This window comes from Megalobrama amblycephala, linkage group LG12 (genome assembly GCF_018812025.1).
Source record: "Megalobrama amblycephala isolate DHTTF-2021 linkage group LG12, ASM1881202v1, whole genome shotgun sequence".
Lineage (NCBI taxonomy): Eukaryota > Metazoa > Chordata > Actinopteri > Cypriniformes > Xenocyprididae > Megalobrama > Megalobrama amblycephala.
The window spans coordinates 6542073-6561658 of NC_063055.1; the positions used below are offsets into that span (position 1 = coordinate 6542073).

General features: G+C 34.3%; 1 protein-coding gene across 2 annotated transcripts; it reads left to right on the top strand.

Moving 5' to 3' along the window:
- The first annotated feature begins 2833 nt into the window (after positions 1-2833).
- On the top strand, positions 2834-16255 carry pnck (pregnancy up-regulated nonubiquitous CaM kinase). 2 transcript variants are annotated; one of them, XM_048211079.1, is made up of 12 exons: positions 2834-4105; positions 4568-4663; positions 4931-5062; positions 5234-5308; positions 6875-7013; positions 7214-7337; positions 7661-7736; positions 7844-7956; positions 9937-10015; positions 12438-12525; positions 14279-14369; positions 15323-16255. In XM_048211079.1, the coding sequence occupies exons 2-12, from the start codon at positions 4590-4592 to the stop codon at positions 15331-15333; spliced, it is 1002 nt and encodes a 333-aa protein (XP_048067036.1). In that variant the 5' UTR covers positions 2834-4105; positions 4568-4589; the 3' UTR covers positions 15334-16255. The 2 variants fall into 2 exon arrangements, with proteins under 2 accessions (XP_048067036.1, XP_048067037.1); XM_048211080.1 differs by having other exon boundaries at positions 2837-4105; positions 4606-4663.
- The last annotated feature ends 3331 nt before the right edge of the window (positions 16256-19586 follow it).

Here is a 19586-nt window from a genome sequence, read left to right on the forward strand (position 1 = left end):
TACGTAACGGCAAACCATTCATAACAGAGATCAATTGCAAGTATAAATCTTAAAGGTACAGCAGCAAAATAGCCAGTTTAATACTAATGACCAGAAAGAGGGTAGAAAATGTTCTACCCAAAATAAATTATGGCTGTATTTGGCCATTATGTTACAGTTTTTCTCCATTGGTTTGGCTCATTTCTTGAAACAGAAATTACATTCTCAAAGCAACATGGACAAACCTCCAAACCAATTGGCAATTGTTCACAACAGAATTGATTTTCTCATTCATTTCATCAAATTGCAAATGTCTAAGTACATGTCTCAATGTTTCAGTACATCTTTGCAAATGATTAAGTACAGGTAGCCTACATTTAGCACAATTTCCAAGTGAATAGATCTTGTTGTTCTAAACTGATTGTTGATTCTCAGTCTAATGGTTGTTCGTTCCAAAAAGTGTCAGCGTCATTTCATTGTATAAGTCATCACATGCACAATAGTCTTTTCAATTGTCAAAATTAGTCAAGAACATAATACCATGAATACCATATATGAATCCTTGGAACATTTGATACATTTATTACAGCAATTGACAGTCAGGTGAAAGTAGAACTAACGAAGGAGCTTTATTTACAGCACTGTAAGCTGTATATAATTTTCATTGTTTTTTGTTTGTGTGTTTATATTACAGTATATTATGCTGTATGTATTTTCTTTTTACTCTGATGTATGGAAGTTACTTTATGTGTGTGAATGATAATGGTTACAATTTCCTTGGCAGTATGAGTGCAATGTGTGATGTCAAACCTTGGAGGCTACTCTTACCCTAAAATCCTATTTCTTTTTTTCAGTTTTATACACAATTGTATTCTGTTAGCTAGACAAAAAACAGTACAGTAACCATTGTCAATGAAGGACTGGGCTAAGAATGAAAGGTGGACATGAGGGATATTTCAATGGTCCTCTGCCATAATGACAAATCAGCTAAAAATTTTGATTTGCAGTGCTTACACAATGCCAAAGGGACGAAGCATTTTGGGGGCACTGACTGTTTAAATGAGAAGGAAATTTAGTTTTGACACATGAGTGAACTGTTTTGGGAGAGGTATGAGCTTTTTCAAGTGAGCTATAGTGTTGTGCTAAACTGTAAGACTGTTTTGTCAAATGATCTTAGAGTTTTGAGAATGTAATTTCTGTTTCAAGAGAATGTAATTTCTGTTTCTGTTTTTGCTGCATAATCGAAGCATATGAATCCTCTGCAATATATATATATATATATATATATATATATATATATATATATATATATATATACAAACCCGATTCCAAAAAAGTTGGGACACTGTACAAATTGTGAATAAAAAAGGAATGCAATACTTTACAAATCTCATAAACTTTTCACAATAGAATATAGATAACATATCAAATGTTGAAAGTGAGACATTTTGAAATGTCATGCCAAATATTGGCTCATTTTGGATTTCATGAGAGCTACACATTGCCAAAAAAGTTGGGACAGGTAGCAATAAGAGGCCAGAAAAGTTAAATGTACATATATGGAACAGCTGGAGGACCAACCTATTAGTTCAATTGGCAACATGATTGGGTATAAAAAGAGCCTCTCAGAGTGGCAGTGTCTCTCAGAAGTCAAGATAGGCAGAGGATCACCAATTTCCCCAATGCTGCGGCGAAAAATAGTGGAGCAATATCAGAAAGGAGTTTCTCAGAGAAAAATTGCAAAGAGTTTGAAGTTATCATCATCTACAGTGCATAATATCATCCAAAGATTCAGAGAATCTGGAACAATCTCTGTGCGTAAGGGTCAAGGCCGGAAAACCATACTGGATGCCTGTGATCTTCGGGCCCTTAGACGGCACTGCATCACATACAGGAATGCTACTGTAATGGAAAACACAACAGGCTCAGGAATACTTCCAGAAAACATTGTCGGTGAACACAATCCACCGTGCCATTCGCCGTTGCCGGCTAAAACTCTATAGGTCAAAAAAGAAGCCATATCTAAACATGATCCAGAAGTGCAGGCGTTTTCTCTGGGCCAAGGCTCATTTAAAATGGACTGTGGCAAAGTGGAAAACTGTTCAGTGGTCAGACGAATCAAAATTTGAAGTTCTTTTTGGAAAACTGGGACGCCATGTCATCCGGACTAAAGAGGACAAGGACAACCCAAGTTGTTATCAGCGCTCAGTTCAGAAACCTGCATCTCTGATGGTATGGGGTTGCATGAGTGCGTGTGGCATGGGCAGCTTACACATCTGGAAAGGCACCATCAATGCTGAAAGGTAAATCCAAGTTCCAGAACAACATATGCTCCCATCCAGACGTCGTCTCTTTCAGGGAAGACCTTGCATTTTCCAACATGACAATGCCAGACCACATACTGCATCAATTACAACATCATGGCTGCGTAGAAGAAGAATCCGGGTACTGAAATGGCCAGCCTGCAGTCCAGATCTTTCACCCATAGAAAACATTTGGCACATCATAAAGAGGAAGATGCGACAAAGAAGACCTAAGACAGTTGAGCAACTAGAAGCCTGTATTAGACAAGAATGGGACAACATTCCTATTCCTAAACTTGAGCAACTTGTCTCCTCAGTCCCCAGACGCTTGCAGACTGTTATAAAAAGAAGAGGGGATGCCACACAGTGGTAAACATGGCCTTGTCCCAACTTTTTTGAGATGTGTTGATGCCATGAAATTTAAAATCAACTTCTTTTTCCCTTAAAATGATACATTTTCTCAGTTTAAACATTTGATATGTCATCTATGTTGTATTCTGAATAAAATATTGAAATTTGAAAATTCCACATCATTGCATTCTGTTTTTATTCACAATTTGTACAGTGTACAGTGTCCCAACTTTTTTGGAATTGGGTTTGTATTTAAATTGTAGAGGATGCTACGATATGAGTCCAATCCAATCCAATCCATGCCATGTTCCACTCCCCTCATCTTCCCTCTCTTTGTTAATTTTTTTTTTATTATTATTTTCTCTAGACAACTTTTATTATCTTTAATAGTGGTATGGGCATTTATTATGGTATAAAAGTTAATCAAGGCTTCCCTCTAGTGGTCATTCTCCATAACAACATATGTGGTAGTGGAATATGAGAAACACAATTACTTTGCTGCAATGTTAATCAACAAGAGCTGCCTATGGCAAGACTTTTACAATGGCTTGCATCTTAAAAGGAAAAATCCTGCAGTTCATCACTGTAATTATTCATCACATCAATTTGCATCAGATATTCATTAATATTATCTAATAATGCATGCCATATTCTTTTTGAACATCATTTGTTGTTTGGTAAAGGCCTGGCATGATGTCTCAGTATGTAGTGTCTGTAGTGTACTAATGTCTAGTCACTTTTCACCTTTGATACCTTGATATTAAGGCCACAGCACACAGCAGGTGAGAATGTAACCGTCATTTAGTGTTTATGAGTGAGTGTGTGTACAGTGTTCACAGGGCAGACGGATGGAATGATAATACTCGAGTGGAAAATCCCTGTGCCCATACAAGGAGAGCTGCGAGTGCTCTGGATCTGTGGGAGCATTACTGAAAACAGCCTCAATAATGTAAACAGAGACAGTGGCTTCTGGCGATCTCAAGGCATTTCAAAACAAACTGTAGCGCTTTCAGTTCAGCAAAGCCTGACTGTAATGATGAAGAATGCTTATTTAATGTGCAGCTGAGCAGATGGTATCAGGTATCTCCTGGAGACAATGTTCATAAGTCCTCATTGTACATTCAAGCATTACATTTGAGGAAGTCTGAACCAGTCTTAAGGGGCCTGTTGTAGTTTGACCAACCCTCTCTCTCTCTCTCTCTCTCTCTCTCTCTCTATCTCTATGACTTTTTTAACTTCTTCTTTCTCTTGGTCCTTTTTTACCACTTTCTCTCTTTGCTTTCTGTGCCTACACTCCTGTTGTCCTTCATCTCTTTTCAAAATCAACTTCTCTTCTATAAAGCATGTGGGCGTTCAAGGTCATCAGTGTAAAAAGAATGTGATTTTCGATTAAAGAGCAGAGAGGCTGTTGGGAATTTGGTGACGTGAACAGAAACTGTTGCCTTCCAGATTTTCACAGCAGCAATCAGCAGGTAATTGAGCTTTTGCTTGGATGACTTTTCTTTAGGGGTATTTGGGGGAGAATATCACTGATTATTGATCTAATTTCAATGAAAAATATTCCTTTATTTGTAGATATGTCAGGAGCAACTGAACTGAATGGCACTAGTTATCTGCATGTCAAAAGTGAGGCGTTTTTAGTAGAAAATATGAATTTGTGTTAATAGCACCGTTTTATTCCAAGGAAATCAAACATCAAGGAGTGCGTTCCAAACTGTTTTCTCATCAAATCTCATTGCTAGTCATTGAAATCTGCAAAAGGAATCAGAATTTGGCATTTGCATGTATTGAAAAGCATATTCTTTAGTGCTTGTTGCTGTAGAGGGCATGAAAATGTGTTGCTTCAGGCTTAAAAAATGAGTGTGCTGATGGTTTTCAGTAATAATTTGCATGCACATATTAGTGATGTGTGTGTTTGTGTATATAATATGCAGCTCACGCTTACCCTGCGTTACGATGCCTCTATTGAAAGATCTTCGGAAAAAAGATGACATCAATGCTGTTTATGAGCTGAAAGAAAAACTGGGAGAGTGAGTTTTCCTTCCTTACGGACTAATATATTCAATATTTAAGAGTATTCTGAACACATAATGACTTCAGAATATATTTCACATTTTGGTTTAATCAAACAGATTTAAAGACTTGTCGACTAGAACCAGAAAATATTATTAAGAAGACTCAGGAGACTCCTATTTTTCACAATGTGCCCATGGCACTCAGACTCATCATTAACCATTAATTGAGAACAAAACTCATTACAGCTGAACTATAAGTGTTATAAATGTATAATGTCTCAGGGGCTCGTTCTCTGAGGTTCGAGCGGCTCAGCACAGATGCACCCAGAAGCTTGTGGCTGTCAAGTGCATCCGCAAGAGAGCGCTAAAGGGGAAAGAATCCATGCTGGAGAATGAGATTGCAGTATTACGCAGGTCAGTGATTTGACAAAATGCTCTGGATTGATTGATAATATTGCTTGGCTTTATGAAGGGTTGTTTACATTATCGTGGTTATTATTATAACACAGCTGCATTTTACTAAAGTCTTTTCTGATTTGGTAACAAAATGCATATTTCTTATATTTCCCTGTGATTTCTTTACAGAATAAGCCATGAAAATATTGTGTCGTTGGAGGAAACCTTTGAGACTCCTACTAAACTGTATTTGGTAATGACACTGTGAGTGGACCAAAGTGTGAAAAATGAAAATATTTTATATTGTAGTAAATTAATTTAGCTTAAAGTTTTGTGTTTTATAGTATTAGACAGAACAGACAGAATGATGGAACGAACAAACGATAGATACACAATTCGATACATATCACGATACTGAATTCACGATACGATATTATTGCGATTCTTCAAGACATATGGTAAAAGGATAAAAAAAAAAAAAAAATTAACTGTTGATTAAAATGCTAAATTTGGTATTATATTGAAGGTGTAAATGAATAGGCTTGGACTTGATGCTGGTAACCCAATGCACAGGACAATGGTGACACCAGAATAAAAATATTCATGATTCTTAAGCTGAAAATACAGACACTTTACTGGTAGCATAAGACATTTGGCATTATCAGGACCCACAAATATTACCCCATTGCATCATTATACATTATATTAAACATTATATATAGTAGTTCAATGTAGAACTGACACTAAAACTCTGTAAACTTGAATTTTCATTTTGGGTGAACAATGCACAACACATATTGTCACTATCCACGATACATTGTTGCATTTTTGTATTGTGATATATTGTGATACAATATATTATTACACCCTAGATAGATAGATGGATAGATAGAACGATAGACAGACAGACAGAAAGACAGACAGACAGACAGATAGAGATAAAACAGACTGACAGAATGATAGATAGATAGATAGATAGATAGATAGATAGATAGACAGACAGATAGTTAGACAGACAGATAGATAGATAGATAGATAGATAGATAGATAGATAGATAGATAGATCAACAGACAGACAGATAGTTAGACAGACAGACAGACAGACAGATAGATAGATAGATAGATAGATAGAGACAGATAGATAGATAGATCAGACAGACAGATAGACAGACAGACAGACAGATAGATAGATAGATAGATAGACAGACAGACAGACAGACAGACAGACAGACAGACAGACAGACAGACAGACAGATAGATAGATAGATAGATAGATAGATAGATAGATAGATAGATAGATAGATAGAACAACAACAACAGACAGACAGACAGACAGATAGATAGATAGATAGATAGATAGATAGATAGATAGATAGATAGATAGATAGAACAGACAGACAGACAGACAGATAGATAGATAGATAGAACAACAGACAGACAGACAGATAGATAGATAGATAGATAGATAGATAGATAGAACAACAACAGATAGATAGATAGATAGATAGATAGATAGATAGATAGATAGATAGATAGATAGATAGAACAACAGACAGACAGACAGACAGACAGACAGATAGATAGATAGATAGATAGATAGATAGATAGATAGATAGATAGATAGATAGAACAACAGACAGACAGACAGATAGATAGATAGATAGATAGATAGATAGATAGAACAACAACAAACAGATAGTTAGACAGACAGACAGACAGACAGACAGACAGATAGATAGATAGATAGATAGATAGATAGATAGATAGATAGATAGATAGATAGATAGATAGATGTAATGAGGTCAGTGCTGATGACAGTGTCTCATGCAGGCTGACAGGAGGAGAACTACTGGACAGGATTCTGGAGAGAGGCAGTTACACAGAGAAAGATGCCAGTCGGGTCATATATCAGGTGCTGCAGGCGGTGAAGTATCTACACCAGCTGGGTGTTGTTCATCGGGATCTAAAGGTACCTGAGAACAAACTCTAACACTTTAGTCTCTGTTTTTAACATTTTTGGTTTCAGAGAACTCATGATGGAGGTCTTTTTAGGTAATGATTTGAGAGCACAGGTTTGTTCGATATAGTTTTAATTCCAGCTTTTCACTGTGGGAGCTTTGCATGCAGATAAGTGGATATTACAATCATAATAAGATCTCTCTCCATTAGCCAGAGAATTTATTGTATGAGACTCCATTAGAAGACTCCAAAATCGTCATCAGTGACTTTGGTCTGTCTAAAATGGAGGAGCAGGGGACTCTTTCCACGGCCTGTGGGACACCTGCCTATGTTGGTAAGAGAGACAGTTTATGATCATGATTATGAATTAATATAATGTGCCGTAACATACAGAATCAAGTCTGGTCTGACAGAAAATAATTTGTACTAGTGCTTAAAAACCCCAAAAACCAAACGCACTGATCTGAACCTAATGTGACACCAAGAACTTTCTTTAATCTCCAAAAAATTATATAGCCTTTTATAAAGAACCCTATATAGCCAAATATTGTGTCTTTCTGAATCTAAACTGCTGAGAAAAAACACCAAAAAACCTTTCGTGTAGTCTTTGCCCCTGACTGTAATGTATGAGTACTGATATTCACAATATGTTTGTAGCTCCTGAACTTCTACAACAGAAAACATACGGTAAAGAGGTGGATCTCTGGGCCATCGGGGTGATTACGTTCATTCTGTGAGTGATGGATTAATATTATTCACTCTACACGAATAAACTGTGTTTGATAAACAGAGCAGTACAGAACTGAGAGTCTGTATCAGCAGTTCTTTATTTTCTGGCAGACTCTGTGGCTATCCTCCATTCTACGATGACAACGACACACAACTCTACAAGCTGATCAGAAATGCTGAATATGAATTTGATTCACCATACTGGGATGACATCTCTCACTCCGGTATGACAATATCTCTTACTCTTAAAAATAAAGGTTCCAAAAGGGGGTTTTCTCAGTGAGGAGAACAGCTCCTAACAGAACATTTTTTTTTTTTTTTTAGTGTCAAGAAACATTTTAATAATACAAAGAACATTTTTTCACCTTTTGTGTAATGCAAAGATTCCATGGATGTTAGAGGTTCTTTATGAAACCATCAATGCCAATAAAGAACCTTTGTTCTGAATGGACTGTACAGTGTAAATGACTAAATCACATTCATAGCCTTCTTAGTCCAAATGCCCATATACTTGAAAAATCCATTTAATATTTTCTTGGTCTGTGGCAAAAGTATTTTTAGGAGTCAGAAGTATGCTTTTTTAATTTTTTTTTTTTAATAATGCATAATGCCATATTTACATTTCTCATTATTTAATGCTACTTTTGTGAAATGTGTAAAAAAATAAAGGCATTTATTTTTCTTCATACAAAAACATAGTGAAATTTTGTACCGAGGAGAATGGATTATATACGGAAGAGGATTAGGGCCAAGCAATAATAAAAAAATAAAACCATCTCGAGATTAAAGTTGTTAAATTTCGAGAAAAAACTCGTTAAATTTCGAGAAAAAAGTCGAGATAAAATGTTGAGAATAAACTCATTAAGTTACGAGAAAAAACTCGTTAAATTTCAAGAAAAAAGTCGAGATAAAATGTTGAGAATGAACTCATTAAGTTACGAGAAAAAACTCGTTAAATTTCAAGAAAAAAGTCGCGATAAAATGTTGAGAATAAAGTCATTAAATTACGAGAAAAAAGTCGTTAGATTATGAGAACAAATTCGTTAAATTATGAGAAAAAAAGTTGTTAAATTTCGAGAAAAAAAGTCGAGATAAAATGTTGAGAATAAAGTCATTAAATTACGAGAAAAAAGTCGTTAAATTATGAGAATTTAATGACATTTTTCTCATAATTTAACAAATTTGTTCTCGTAATTTAACAACTTTTTTCTCGTAATTTAATGATTTTATTCTCAACATTTTATCTCGACTTTTTTCTCGAAATTTAACAACTTTTTTTCTCGTAATTTAACAAGTTTATTCTCAACATTTTATCTCGACTTTTTTCTCGAAATTTAACAACATTTTTCTCATAATTTAACGAATTTGTTCTCGTAATTTAACGACTTTTTTCTCGTAATTTAACGAGTTTATTCTCAACATTTTATTTCGACTTTTTTCTCGAAATTTAACGAGTTTTTTCTCGAAATTTAACAACTTTAATCTCGAGATGGTTTTATTTTTTTATTATTGCTTGGCCCTAATCCTCTTCCGTAATTATAAATGTACAAAATGTGCCCCGAACAATATTAGAACACTCGCTGTAAAAAAATATTTTCATGATTTGTTATCACATTTTTTCTTTTGTCAAATCAACTTAGATGATTAATTTCAATGAACTCAAAACTTTAAGGCAACCAGGTAACTTACTTTTTTAAGTTAAACCAACAATTCTTTTTTTACAGCGCTTAAAAGTCAGATACAAAATACAGCAATGTTTTATTTAATTTATTTATGATTTAAATCCTAACAAACTTGTTTTTTTTTGTGAAATTATGTGCTTGAAAAGCACATTTTTATTTAAAGGAAATGCTTCTTAGATTGATTTTTTGTTTGAATTATGCATATTATACAGTTACATAATACATAAATTTTTTAAAGGAATAGTTCAATCAAAAATCAAATCTCTTTCTCATTTACTCAACATGTCATTCCATATAAATTATAATAAATGTTTTTATTTTTCTGCAATTGCTTAGGAAATAATTTCTGAGATGAAATAGAATTGGATCATTAATGCTTTCACAGACGGCTTTGAAAACTTCTCCCATTGTATTAATGCAGAATGTTTTATAATGCAGCCCTAAACATGCCAAATGCTGGCCACATTAACTGGTATTGATCTTCTTGTGTTCTCTGCCTCTTCCTGCCCACTAATGCTTCAGCGAAAGACTTCATAGTTCACCTACTGCAGAAGGATCCAGTGAAGAGGTTCAATTGTGACCAGGCCTTGCAGCATCCTTGGTGAGTCCATAAATAGCAGGAAAGAGGCGGACGGGGAGCTGAGGGGTTGATCAGTAGTGAAAAGAGAGGCTGACCTTGAAGAACAGATGAAGAGTTGGGTCACATCTGTGCTGCGGCGTGGGAGGGTGTGCACAAACAGGAAGAGGATTATGAAATAATCAGATAAACAGATGTCTCTTCACCTGCAGATCACTCTGAGATTGTATAAGATCTTTAAGAAGCACACAATGAAATGGAACAGAGAGCTCAAAGAAGGAATGCATTCAGAGTAATACGTATAATTGAGGAACTGGATTATTGTGGTACTTGATAACATACATTATAGTTTCCCAGAAGAAAATTTGTTTCAATCAATTGCTCAGATCTTACTTACTATATAAAATGAGTCCTTTGAGTTTCCAGTTATGCTTTATTTTCTAACCATAATCTTTGTCTGAGATGTTTCTCCCTAGGAGACCTAAAAAATAGACAAAAATGAGACAACATTTTTGTGTTCCTATTGAGATCTCTGAGTTTGTTTGCAGACATTCGTATCTTGACAAACTGAGTAAACTCAAACTTGAGATCAGCGTTAAGATCTCTTCTGAGCTCTTGAGGAGACACATGTGATTACTTGAGGGTTTTTTTCTCAAAAGAAAAATCTGAGAAACTACAGACTTAACAGTGCCCTTTTGCTCTGCTTTTAATTTTCATTTTAATTTTGCAGACTATAGAAACAATTGACCTTTCGCCGGGAGGCAATCTAACCAATCATAACGCCAAATCTGCCATTTTGTCCAACAAAGCAGTCAGGGGAGTTAGAAGATTAACATAGGTGAACGTGAACTTGAAAAATGGTGTGTACTGACATCTTTTCGCGATTGAAACAACATTCCTTATGATATTCATTTTAGTTATTCAGTTTATTTTTGATGCTATAAATGAACTAGTAAGAGATGATCGGTTCACGAGTCGCTTGAACTGAGGGCGCTGCAGCGATCAACGCATTAAAGAGCCACAAAACAGTATTTATTGTTTAAATGTTTTTAAAATTACAAAATTTGAAATTTGAGACTTTATTTCATATCAAAAGTAACTATGTCTTGTCTGTCCTCTTATCGTAACGGTCGACGTGCATACCCTCTATTTTTTCACTGCGTGAGAACATGATGGCTGCGTCCGAAAACCTAGGTAACGTTAGCTGTCTTCTTGCTGCCTCGCTGTCTTATGAGAGAATGACTTGTACGGCAGTGTTTGTGCATAAAGGTACCTCACGAAATTGATTTCGGACAGACACCTGAGGCAGCTTAACAGTTTAATGATCTACAGCAATATAGCGCGAGCTTTGGTGAGAACTAAATAAATATTTAATTATTACAGTAGTAATTTCTCGATAGAAATTATATCAAAATTGAAATTTGTTGGTCAAAATCGTACATTTATACACAAACTGAGCAGCAAACGCAACTTTCGGACTCCATCTTTATTTTTCTAGCTCAACTGTCCCAGAATGGAAAGCACAGGATTGTGGGATATCAAAGGCAGCTAAGGATACATCTATGCTTCCTTCAAAAATCGATCTGAAGAAGGTATCTCATGAGACAGGAAGTGAAGCTAACATTGGATTCGGACGTGCCTTGATACCTTACTACCTTGAAATGTGTCCTCAGAAGGCAGCATTTAACGTTACCAGTTTACGGACGCAGCCATCGTGTGGCGAGAGATTGGTATGGCTTGTCGGACATAGCAACAGTAACTAAAGGGGGCGGGTCTTTGCGAATGGTCAATTGAGATATAAAGAGATCTCTCTTCATGGGAGATTTCTTCTCCCATGGATATTTAGAACTGATACTTCAAAACACTACCCTTCAAAAGTTTGGGGACGATAAGGTTTTTAAAGAAGTCTCTTATCCGCACCAAGGTTGCATTTATTTGATCAAAACCACAGTAACAACAGTAATATTGTGAAATATTATTACAATTTAAAATAACTGTTTTATATTTTAATATATTTTAAAAAGTAATTTATTTCTGACACAAAGCTGAATTTTCAGCATCATTACTCCAGTCTTCAGTGTCACATGATCCTTCAGAAATCATTCTAATATGCTGGTTTGCTGCTCAAGAAACATTTCTTCTTATTGGCAACATTGTGCAACCTTGTGCTGCTTAATATTTTTGTGGAAACCATGATATTTTCTTTCAGAATTCTTGGATGAATAGAAAGTTCTAAAGAACATTATTCTCTTTTTGAAACAGTCAATTTATTTGAAATGGCAATCTTTTGTAAATGTCTTTACTGTCCATTTTGATCCATTTAATGCATCCTTGCTGAATAAAAATATTAATTTGTTTCACAAAAAACAAACAAACAAACAAACAAACAAAAACAAACAGTAGTGTACATGTTTAATTTTGAATGAATATAGTTTTGTCATGGCAGGATATCAGGGGGTGCGGCTCTGGACAAGAACATCCATGGCTCAGTGTCAGCACAGATTCAGAAAAACTTTGCCAAGAGTCACTGGAAGGTAAGAGTGATGAAACAAACCTGAGTCAACTTTAAAATCACCATGAAATCAAAATGGACAATTCTTGTTTCGCACAAAAGATTAACATGACGGCACACGCTAGTCGATGAGTTGAATCATCTCCACAGCAACTACATAAATGTATCTACTAACCATTCAGAACGTCCAGATTCATTCTAAAAGTTGTATCTTCTTCCTTAGTCTCTCCATCAGTGTCCGACTCCGGTTTGAATAATGCAAGGCTGAACACTGTTACTGACAATCCTCATTTTGGCTGCGTGAGATTCTCCAGATTTGTTATTGTTGTTAACAACCGAAGCGCAAAGTTAAAGGTCCCGTTCTTCGTGATCCCATGTTTCAAACTTTAGTTAGTGTGTAATGTTGTTGTTAGAGTATAAATAAAATCTGTAAAATTTTTAAAGCTCAAAGTTCAATGCCAAGCGAGAACAGCCAGTTTGGACTACATCCCTCTACTTCCTTCTTTAATGACGTCACTAAAACAGTTTTTTGACTAACCTCCGCCCACAGGAATACACAAGAGTTGCGTTTGTAGAGTGTGTTTGTCGCCATGTCGTCAAAACGCTGTTATTTTCATCCCGCAGTCCAATCACCGGGTCTGATTCCGGCTCAAATTGATAGGGTAAAATTAAAGACATGTTTACAATAACACTGAGCGCGTGCATCTCCATGTTATGGTAAGAGGCGTGACCTTTCCGGGCAAGATGCGCTAAGAGCTGCTGTCGAATCACAACACAGGAACCGCTGGCACAAACAGAACTCGTTACGTATTTCTGAAGGAGGGACTTCATAGAACAAGGAAGTCATCAGCCCGTTTTTATGACAGTGGAAACAGCGGTATACAGATAAGTAAATTATTTGAAAAATACAGTTTTTTTACACGCGAAACATGAACACATGTTATATTGCACACTATAAACACAATCAAAGCTTCAAAAAACCACGAAAAACGGGACCTTTAAAGCTCCACCCTCTTCTGGAAAGTTAGCCGGGAGCAGCAGCTCATTTGCATTTAAAGGGACACACACAAAAATGGTGTGTTTTTGCTCACACCCAAATAGGAGCAAATTTGACAAGATATAATAAATGATCTGTGGGGTATTTTGAGCTGAAACTTCACAGACACCAGAGACTTATATTACTGTACATCTTACATTATAGGTCCCATTTAATCCACCAACATCACAGTCTCAGTCTCATACAGCATGGCCACAGACTGTTTGGTGCATATTTTACACAAAAAAATAGCTGAAATGAGTCTGATTAATTTAACTGGGTTGAGTTCAAATCTGGGTCCTGAAACAAAACCAGTTGAGAACCTCTGTGTTAGTTATAAGCAGGTGGTTCTTGAGTAATATCAAAAATGGACCTGAAGTATAAGACTCTGAAGTATAAAACCATTGACCTCTGTGGCTGAAACAAAACTTTGCATTTGTAAATGTATGGCTAGTGTTACTTTAGCGGCATATGTAGGCTTTGTTATTATTTGACACCAGTCGTTGTTGCTCTACTTCTGATAGTCTGCCCTGCAATGCAATTACGGCTTGTGCCTTTAAAAGGGCAAATGCTGTAATTGCTGTAACTATCAAGCTTTTTGTTTTAGTGCAATAAATGCCTCTAAACATTCAACAGACTATTCTGCTCTTATGTGGTGTAGGTTCACCGTTTGCCATTTAAAGATATTTTACATCACTGGATTCTGCAGCATTCATATCAATGGTGTCTTGTGTTCCAGAGAGCCTTTAATGCCACTATCATCGTGCATCATTTAACGAAGAAAACACACTCTGGGGAAGATGGTGAAGGGAATCACTCCACAAGTACAGGTGAGGAGACGTCACATGACTGTGATTATGATATTCAGGACAATAGCACCAATATGACATTGCTTTTATACAACGCATCACAAGAAAATAACATTTCTGACTACATTTGAATATATTTTTCCTCCACTACTTTGGCCAATCAGATTAGATGATAAGAACAAATGTATAATACAAATGTAAACAAATGTATACAAATGTTATACTTGTGTAATCATTAGATCAAAAGTATAAACAAAACATTTTAATAGCTGAAAACAGTTTATGGGTCAGTGGTTTATATTCCATTTTGATTTAAGAAATTGCTGCAATTTTATACAATGTCAAAGTCCCTTTAAGACAAGCCATTTCACTCGGCGGCCATCTTTGAAACGCTTCTCGGGCATTAAAGTGCAACTCCTATCTCTTTGAATGGGGAAATATCAAATTCTCTAAAGCTGTTTGCCAAGCTTTCAAATAAAATGTCATATTTGAAATCACCAATGAAATCTGACAACAACTATCTCATAAATTTTGTTTCTAAACCCTCGAATCATGAAAAAACAGTATTTTTCAGGCTGGATCAAGCTAATGCGCATGCGCAGTCCTAAGCATGCATCTCTATATAGCGTGCGTCTGTAATTTATTTCTATAGTTTCTATAGGAACCGGAGCTTATAAGGGCCACTGCAGTGATGCGATGACTTTACCAGTCGGCGATTGGCTCTTATTTAGATGGCGGCACTTTCTCCCATTCAAAACAATACCAGTGACACGTCTTGTATTATTCTATAGTCTTTGACAATGTTGACATGAATTTTAATGGATTGAAATGTTTAATCCGTGCAGATGTCTCATAGTTCCTGCTAAAGTAAATTTGAATTTGATTCTAAAATATGCTTTAGTTCAATCTAATGTTCTTTCATATTTTCTTTTTCCTGAGAGTCATTGAATTGTTTCATTTCATTTTTTCTGTAGGGACTATCTGACAATCCACTGGCAGTAAATCGAGGCTCTGTTAAAAGAAAAGTTCAACAATTATGAAAACTGGGTCATTTTCTCACTCTCATGTTGTTCCAAACCCCTATGACTTGATTTAGTTCCTAGAACACAAAAGGAGAGGGTATGAACAATGAAAGAAAGAAGTAGTGAAAAGGTTCTGTGAACTTCCAAAAAAGAAAAAAAAAAGTAATAAAAGAAATTCACACAACTGCATTTGCATATCCAAATTTAGCACGTGTTGATTGGTTATGGGACATGTGAGAACCACTTGTGTTTAGCATCATTGACAATAAACTTGTGTCTTCATGTGCTTCAGTGTTGCCAAGTCTGCGGAATTGGCTACTTTTACATAGATGCCGCGGGTTGTTTTTTTATGTCCGCAACCCCAAAAAACATTATATTTAGCCCCTGGCATGCAAATTTTAAAACCAAAACGCGTATTTCCCACCGGAACGCGATTGGGCTAGTTTTGAGTAGCAAAAGGGCAGGTTTTGTTGTGAAAATCTGGCAACCTGATGATGTGCATATTCAATTATATGCAAATGAGAATGAATGTTTGAGAGTTGCAGCAGAGGGCCTGATTTTAAAGGAATAACAATTTAAAGTCAGCATGAAATAGAAATCCATCTATTTTGTAAGATCAGACTGTGGACAATTCATCCATGCATACGTTTCATTTTTTTTTCACTTTGTAATTTTTTTTTTTTTTTTTTGCCAAAATCTCTTGATCTTGTGGTGAAACGACAGACTTTCTGGTAATGTATACTAGACTTCTCCAATCTTTGAATCTATTTAAACCTCATTTTATGCTATATTTTTTGGGGGGATTGACAAAACTTAAAAAAAATAAATAAATAAATAAAAAATTGAGTAATTTTAAATGTTACTTGAAATAAAATAAATGTTACCTTTAATAAAAATATAATAAAATAAACTTATTTTTATGTATTTTAACTTTAAGTTCTAAATCTAAATAAACTATAATAAATAAAAATTAATAAAACATTAATAAATTAATAAAAATGAAGAGATATTTGTTTTTAAAACAAAACTATAAAAAATGGCAAAAACAACAATATTATTAAAACTTTAACTGAAAACAAAACAGAAAAATAAAGTCTATAATTAAAAAAAACGGTAACACTTTACAATAAGGTTCATTTGTTAACATTAAACATGAACTAACCATGAGCAATACATTTGTTACTGTATCTGTTAATCTTTTTTAATGTTAGTTATAAAAATACAACAGTTCATAGTTTGTCCATGTTAGTTCACAGTGCATTAACTAATGTTAACAAATACAACTCTTGATTGTATTAATGTATTAGTAAATGTTGACATTAACATTAACAAAGATTAATAAATGCTGTGGAAGTTCAGTTCATTATTAGTTCATGTTAACTAATGAACCTTATTGTAAAGTGAACCAAAAAAACTATAATTGTACAGCAACGACACTAAAATTGATTGACAGTCCCTATCATTGTATACTTGTTTCATAAGTGAAAAGAGCATTTTGCTAATCCTCTTCTTTTGTGAGAGAAAAATCACACGGGTTTGGAACAACATAAACATGACATCATTTCGATTTTAGGGTCTGACCGCAGAGGTCATTGTGTTTGGCAGGATTGACTGGTGAAACACACACCTGTGCTTTAAATGCGCCGCTGTCAGTGAGCCTTCTGTCAGAGCTATACTGCTGCTACACTTCAGTGGGCTGCTACTGTAAAAATGCCCTCAGTGGAGAACAGCTCCTTCACAACTCATGTTTTCATAAGTGTTCTACTCCCCGTCTACTTGTATTTGACGCATAACAGCATGCTGCTATTTGACAGAACGCAACATTTAGCCATGTAGTACTGTCTGTCAGCTGTAAGTACTGTCACTTGATGCTGTATCAGTGCATTACAAGAACAAATATGGCATACAATATGATATTCCAGTGGATAAATGAAGTAAATAGTAATTGTTGTCTTGTATCTCTGCTCTCATTACACCGTGGAATAAACAACCCGATCTGCCTGTTGTGTTGTGAATCTGTCACAGGGATGATATAGAGAGAAAAGGACAGAGCCAAAAGAAAAGATTTAAATTTTGAACACTTGCCATCAATTGCCATTCCCTTTGTAAGCAATCTTACAAAAGCACACAGCCCATAAATTAAGAAGAACAACAGAGTATCTCCAGCACTGACTGTAATGATAGGCTGATCAGACAGATACACTGCCCCCTCTAATTCATGGAAAGAGTTCTACATGCACGGACCAGCCGTCAACATAATGAAATCTGTCCCAAACTGATAATTCAATCAGTTCTGTTTAAAAAAAAAAAATACACGATGAGGCAAGACATGAGCTCATGATCTGAAAGTGGGATGATTGTGATTTTGGATGAAAGAAAACAACAAATACAATTTTAAAATAAATAAATTAAAATTACATTTTATATATATATATATATATATATATATATATATATATATACATACATACACAGTACAGTCCAAAAGTTTGGAACCACTAAGATTTTTAATGTTTTTAAAAGAAGTTTCGTCTGCTCACCAAGGCTACATTTATTTAATTAAAAATACAGTAAAAAACAGTAATATTGTGAAATATTATTACAATTTAAAATAACTGTTTTCTATTTGAATATATTTCACAAAGTAATTTATTCCTGTGATGCAAAGCTGAATTTTCAGCATCGTTACTCCAGTCTTCAGTGTCACATGATCCTTCAGAAATCATTCTAATATGCTGATCTGCTGCTCAAGAAACATTTAATGTGTACAATTGTACAAAATATTTGTGTACAATATTTTTTTTCAGGATTATTTGATGAATAGAAAGTTCAAAAGAACAGTGTTTATCTGAAATCTAATCTTTTGTAACATTATAAATGTCTTTACTGCCACTTTTGATTGATTTAATGCATCCTTGCTGAATAAAAGTATTCATTTCTTTAATTTCTTTTCAAAAAAATAAAAATAAAAATTCTTACTGACCCCAAACTTTTGAACGGTAGTGTATAATGCTACAGAAGCTTTGTATTTCAGACAAATGCTGTTCTTTTGAACTTTCTATTCATCAAGGAATCCTGAAAAAAAAAAAGTACATAACTGTTTTCAACATTGAAAATATTTTTTACTGTATTTTTAATTAAATAAATGTATCATTCTAATATGCTGATTTGCTGCTCAAAAAATATTTATGATTATTTTCATAAATCTTTATTGAGCAGCAAATCAGCATATTAGAATGATTTCTGAAGGATCATGTGACACTGAAGACTGGAGTAATGATGCTGAAAATTCAGCTTCGCATCACAGGAATAAATTACTTTGTCAAATATATTTAAATAGTACACAGTTATTTTAAATTGTAATAATATTTCACAATATTACAGTTTTTTACTGTATTTTTAATTAAATAAATGTAGCCTTGGTGAGCAGACGAAACTTCTTTTAAAAACATTAAAAATCTTAGTGGTTCCAAACTTTTGGACTGTACTATATATATATATATATATATATATATATATATATATATATATATATATATATATATATATATTTTTTATTTACTATTCACTAGTTTAAAAAAAAAGGTAATAAAATATGACAAGATCTAAAAAATAATCTTAATTATGTCAGATAATACAAGCAAAACGTGGTCAGGTCAAAGTGTCTGAATCATTTTTGGTTCCAAATTTTTTATCAGTTTTACTGGTAGTCCACTGTATGAAGAATTTGTGGGTATAATATGTCACAGTTTACTTTATTTTGCTATCCTCACTTACATAAATGAACTATAGTGTCCTGCACCCACTAGTAAAAATATATTAAAAATATCAAAAATGTCTGAATCATTTTTGGTTTGACTCTATATTGTTACAAAATATTTTTATTTTAAATAAATGCTGTTCTTTTAAAAAAAATTTATTCATCAAAGAATCCTGAAACAAATATCACAGGTTATAAAAAAAAGTAAATAAATAAAATTATTATTAATCAGTATATTAGAATGATTTCTAAAGCATCATGTGACACTGAAGACTGGAGTAATAATGATGAAAATTCAGCTTTGCATCACAGAAATAAATTATATTTTAAAGTATTTAAAAAAATAGAAAACCATAATTTTAAATTGTAATAATATTTCACAATATTACTGTTTTTTTGTTCTGTATTTTTGATCAAATAAATGCAGCCTCAAAAAAATATATCCATCTACATCTG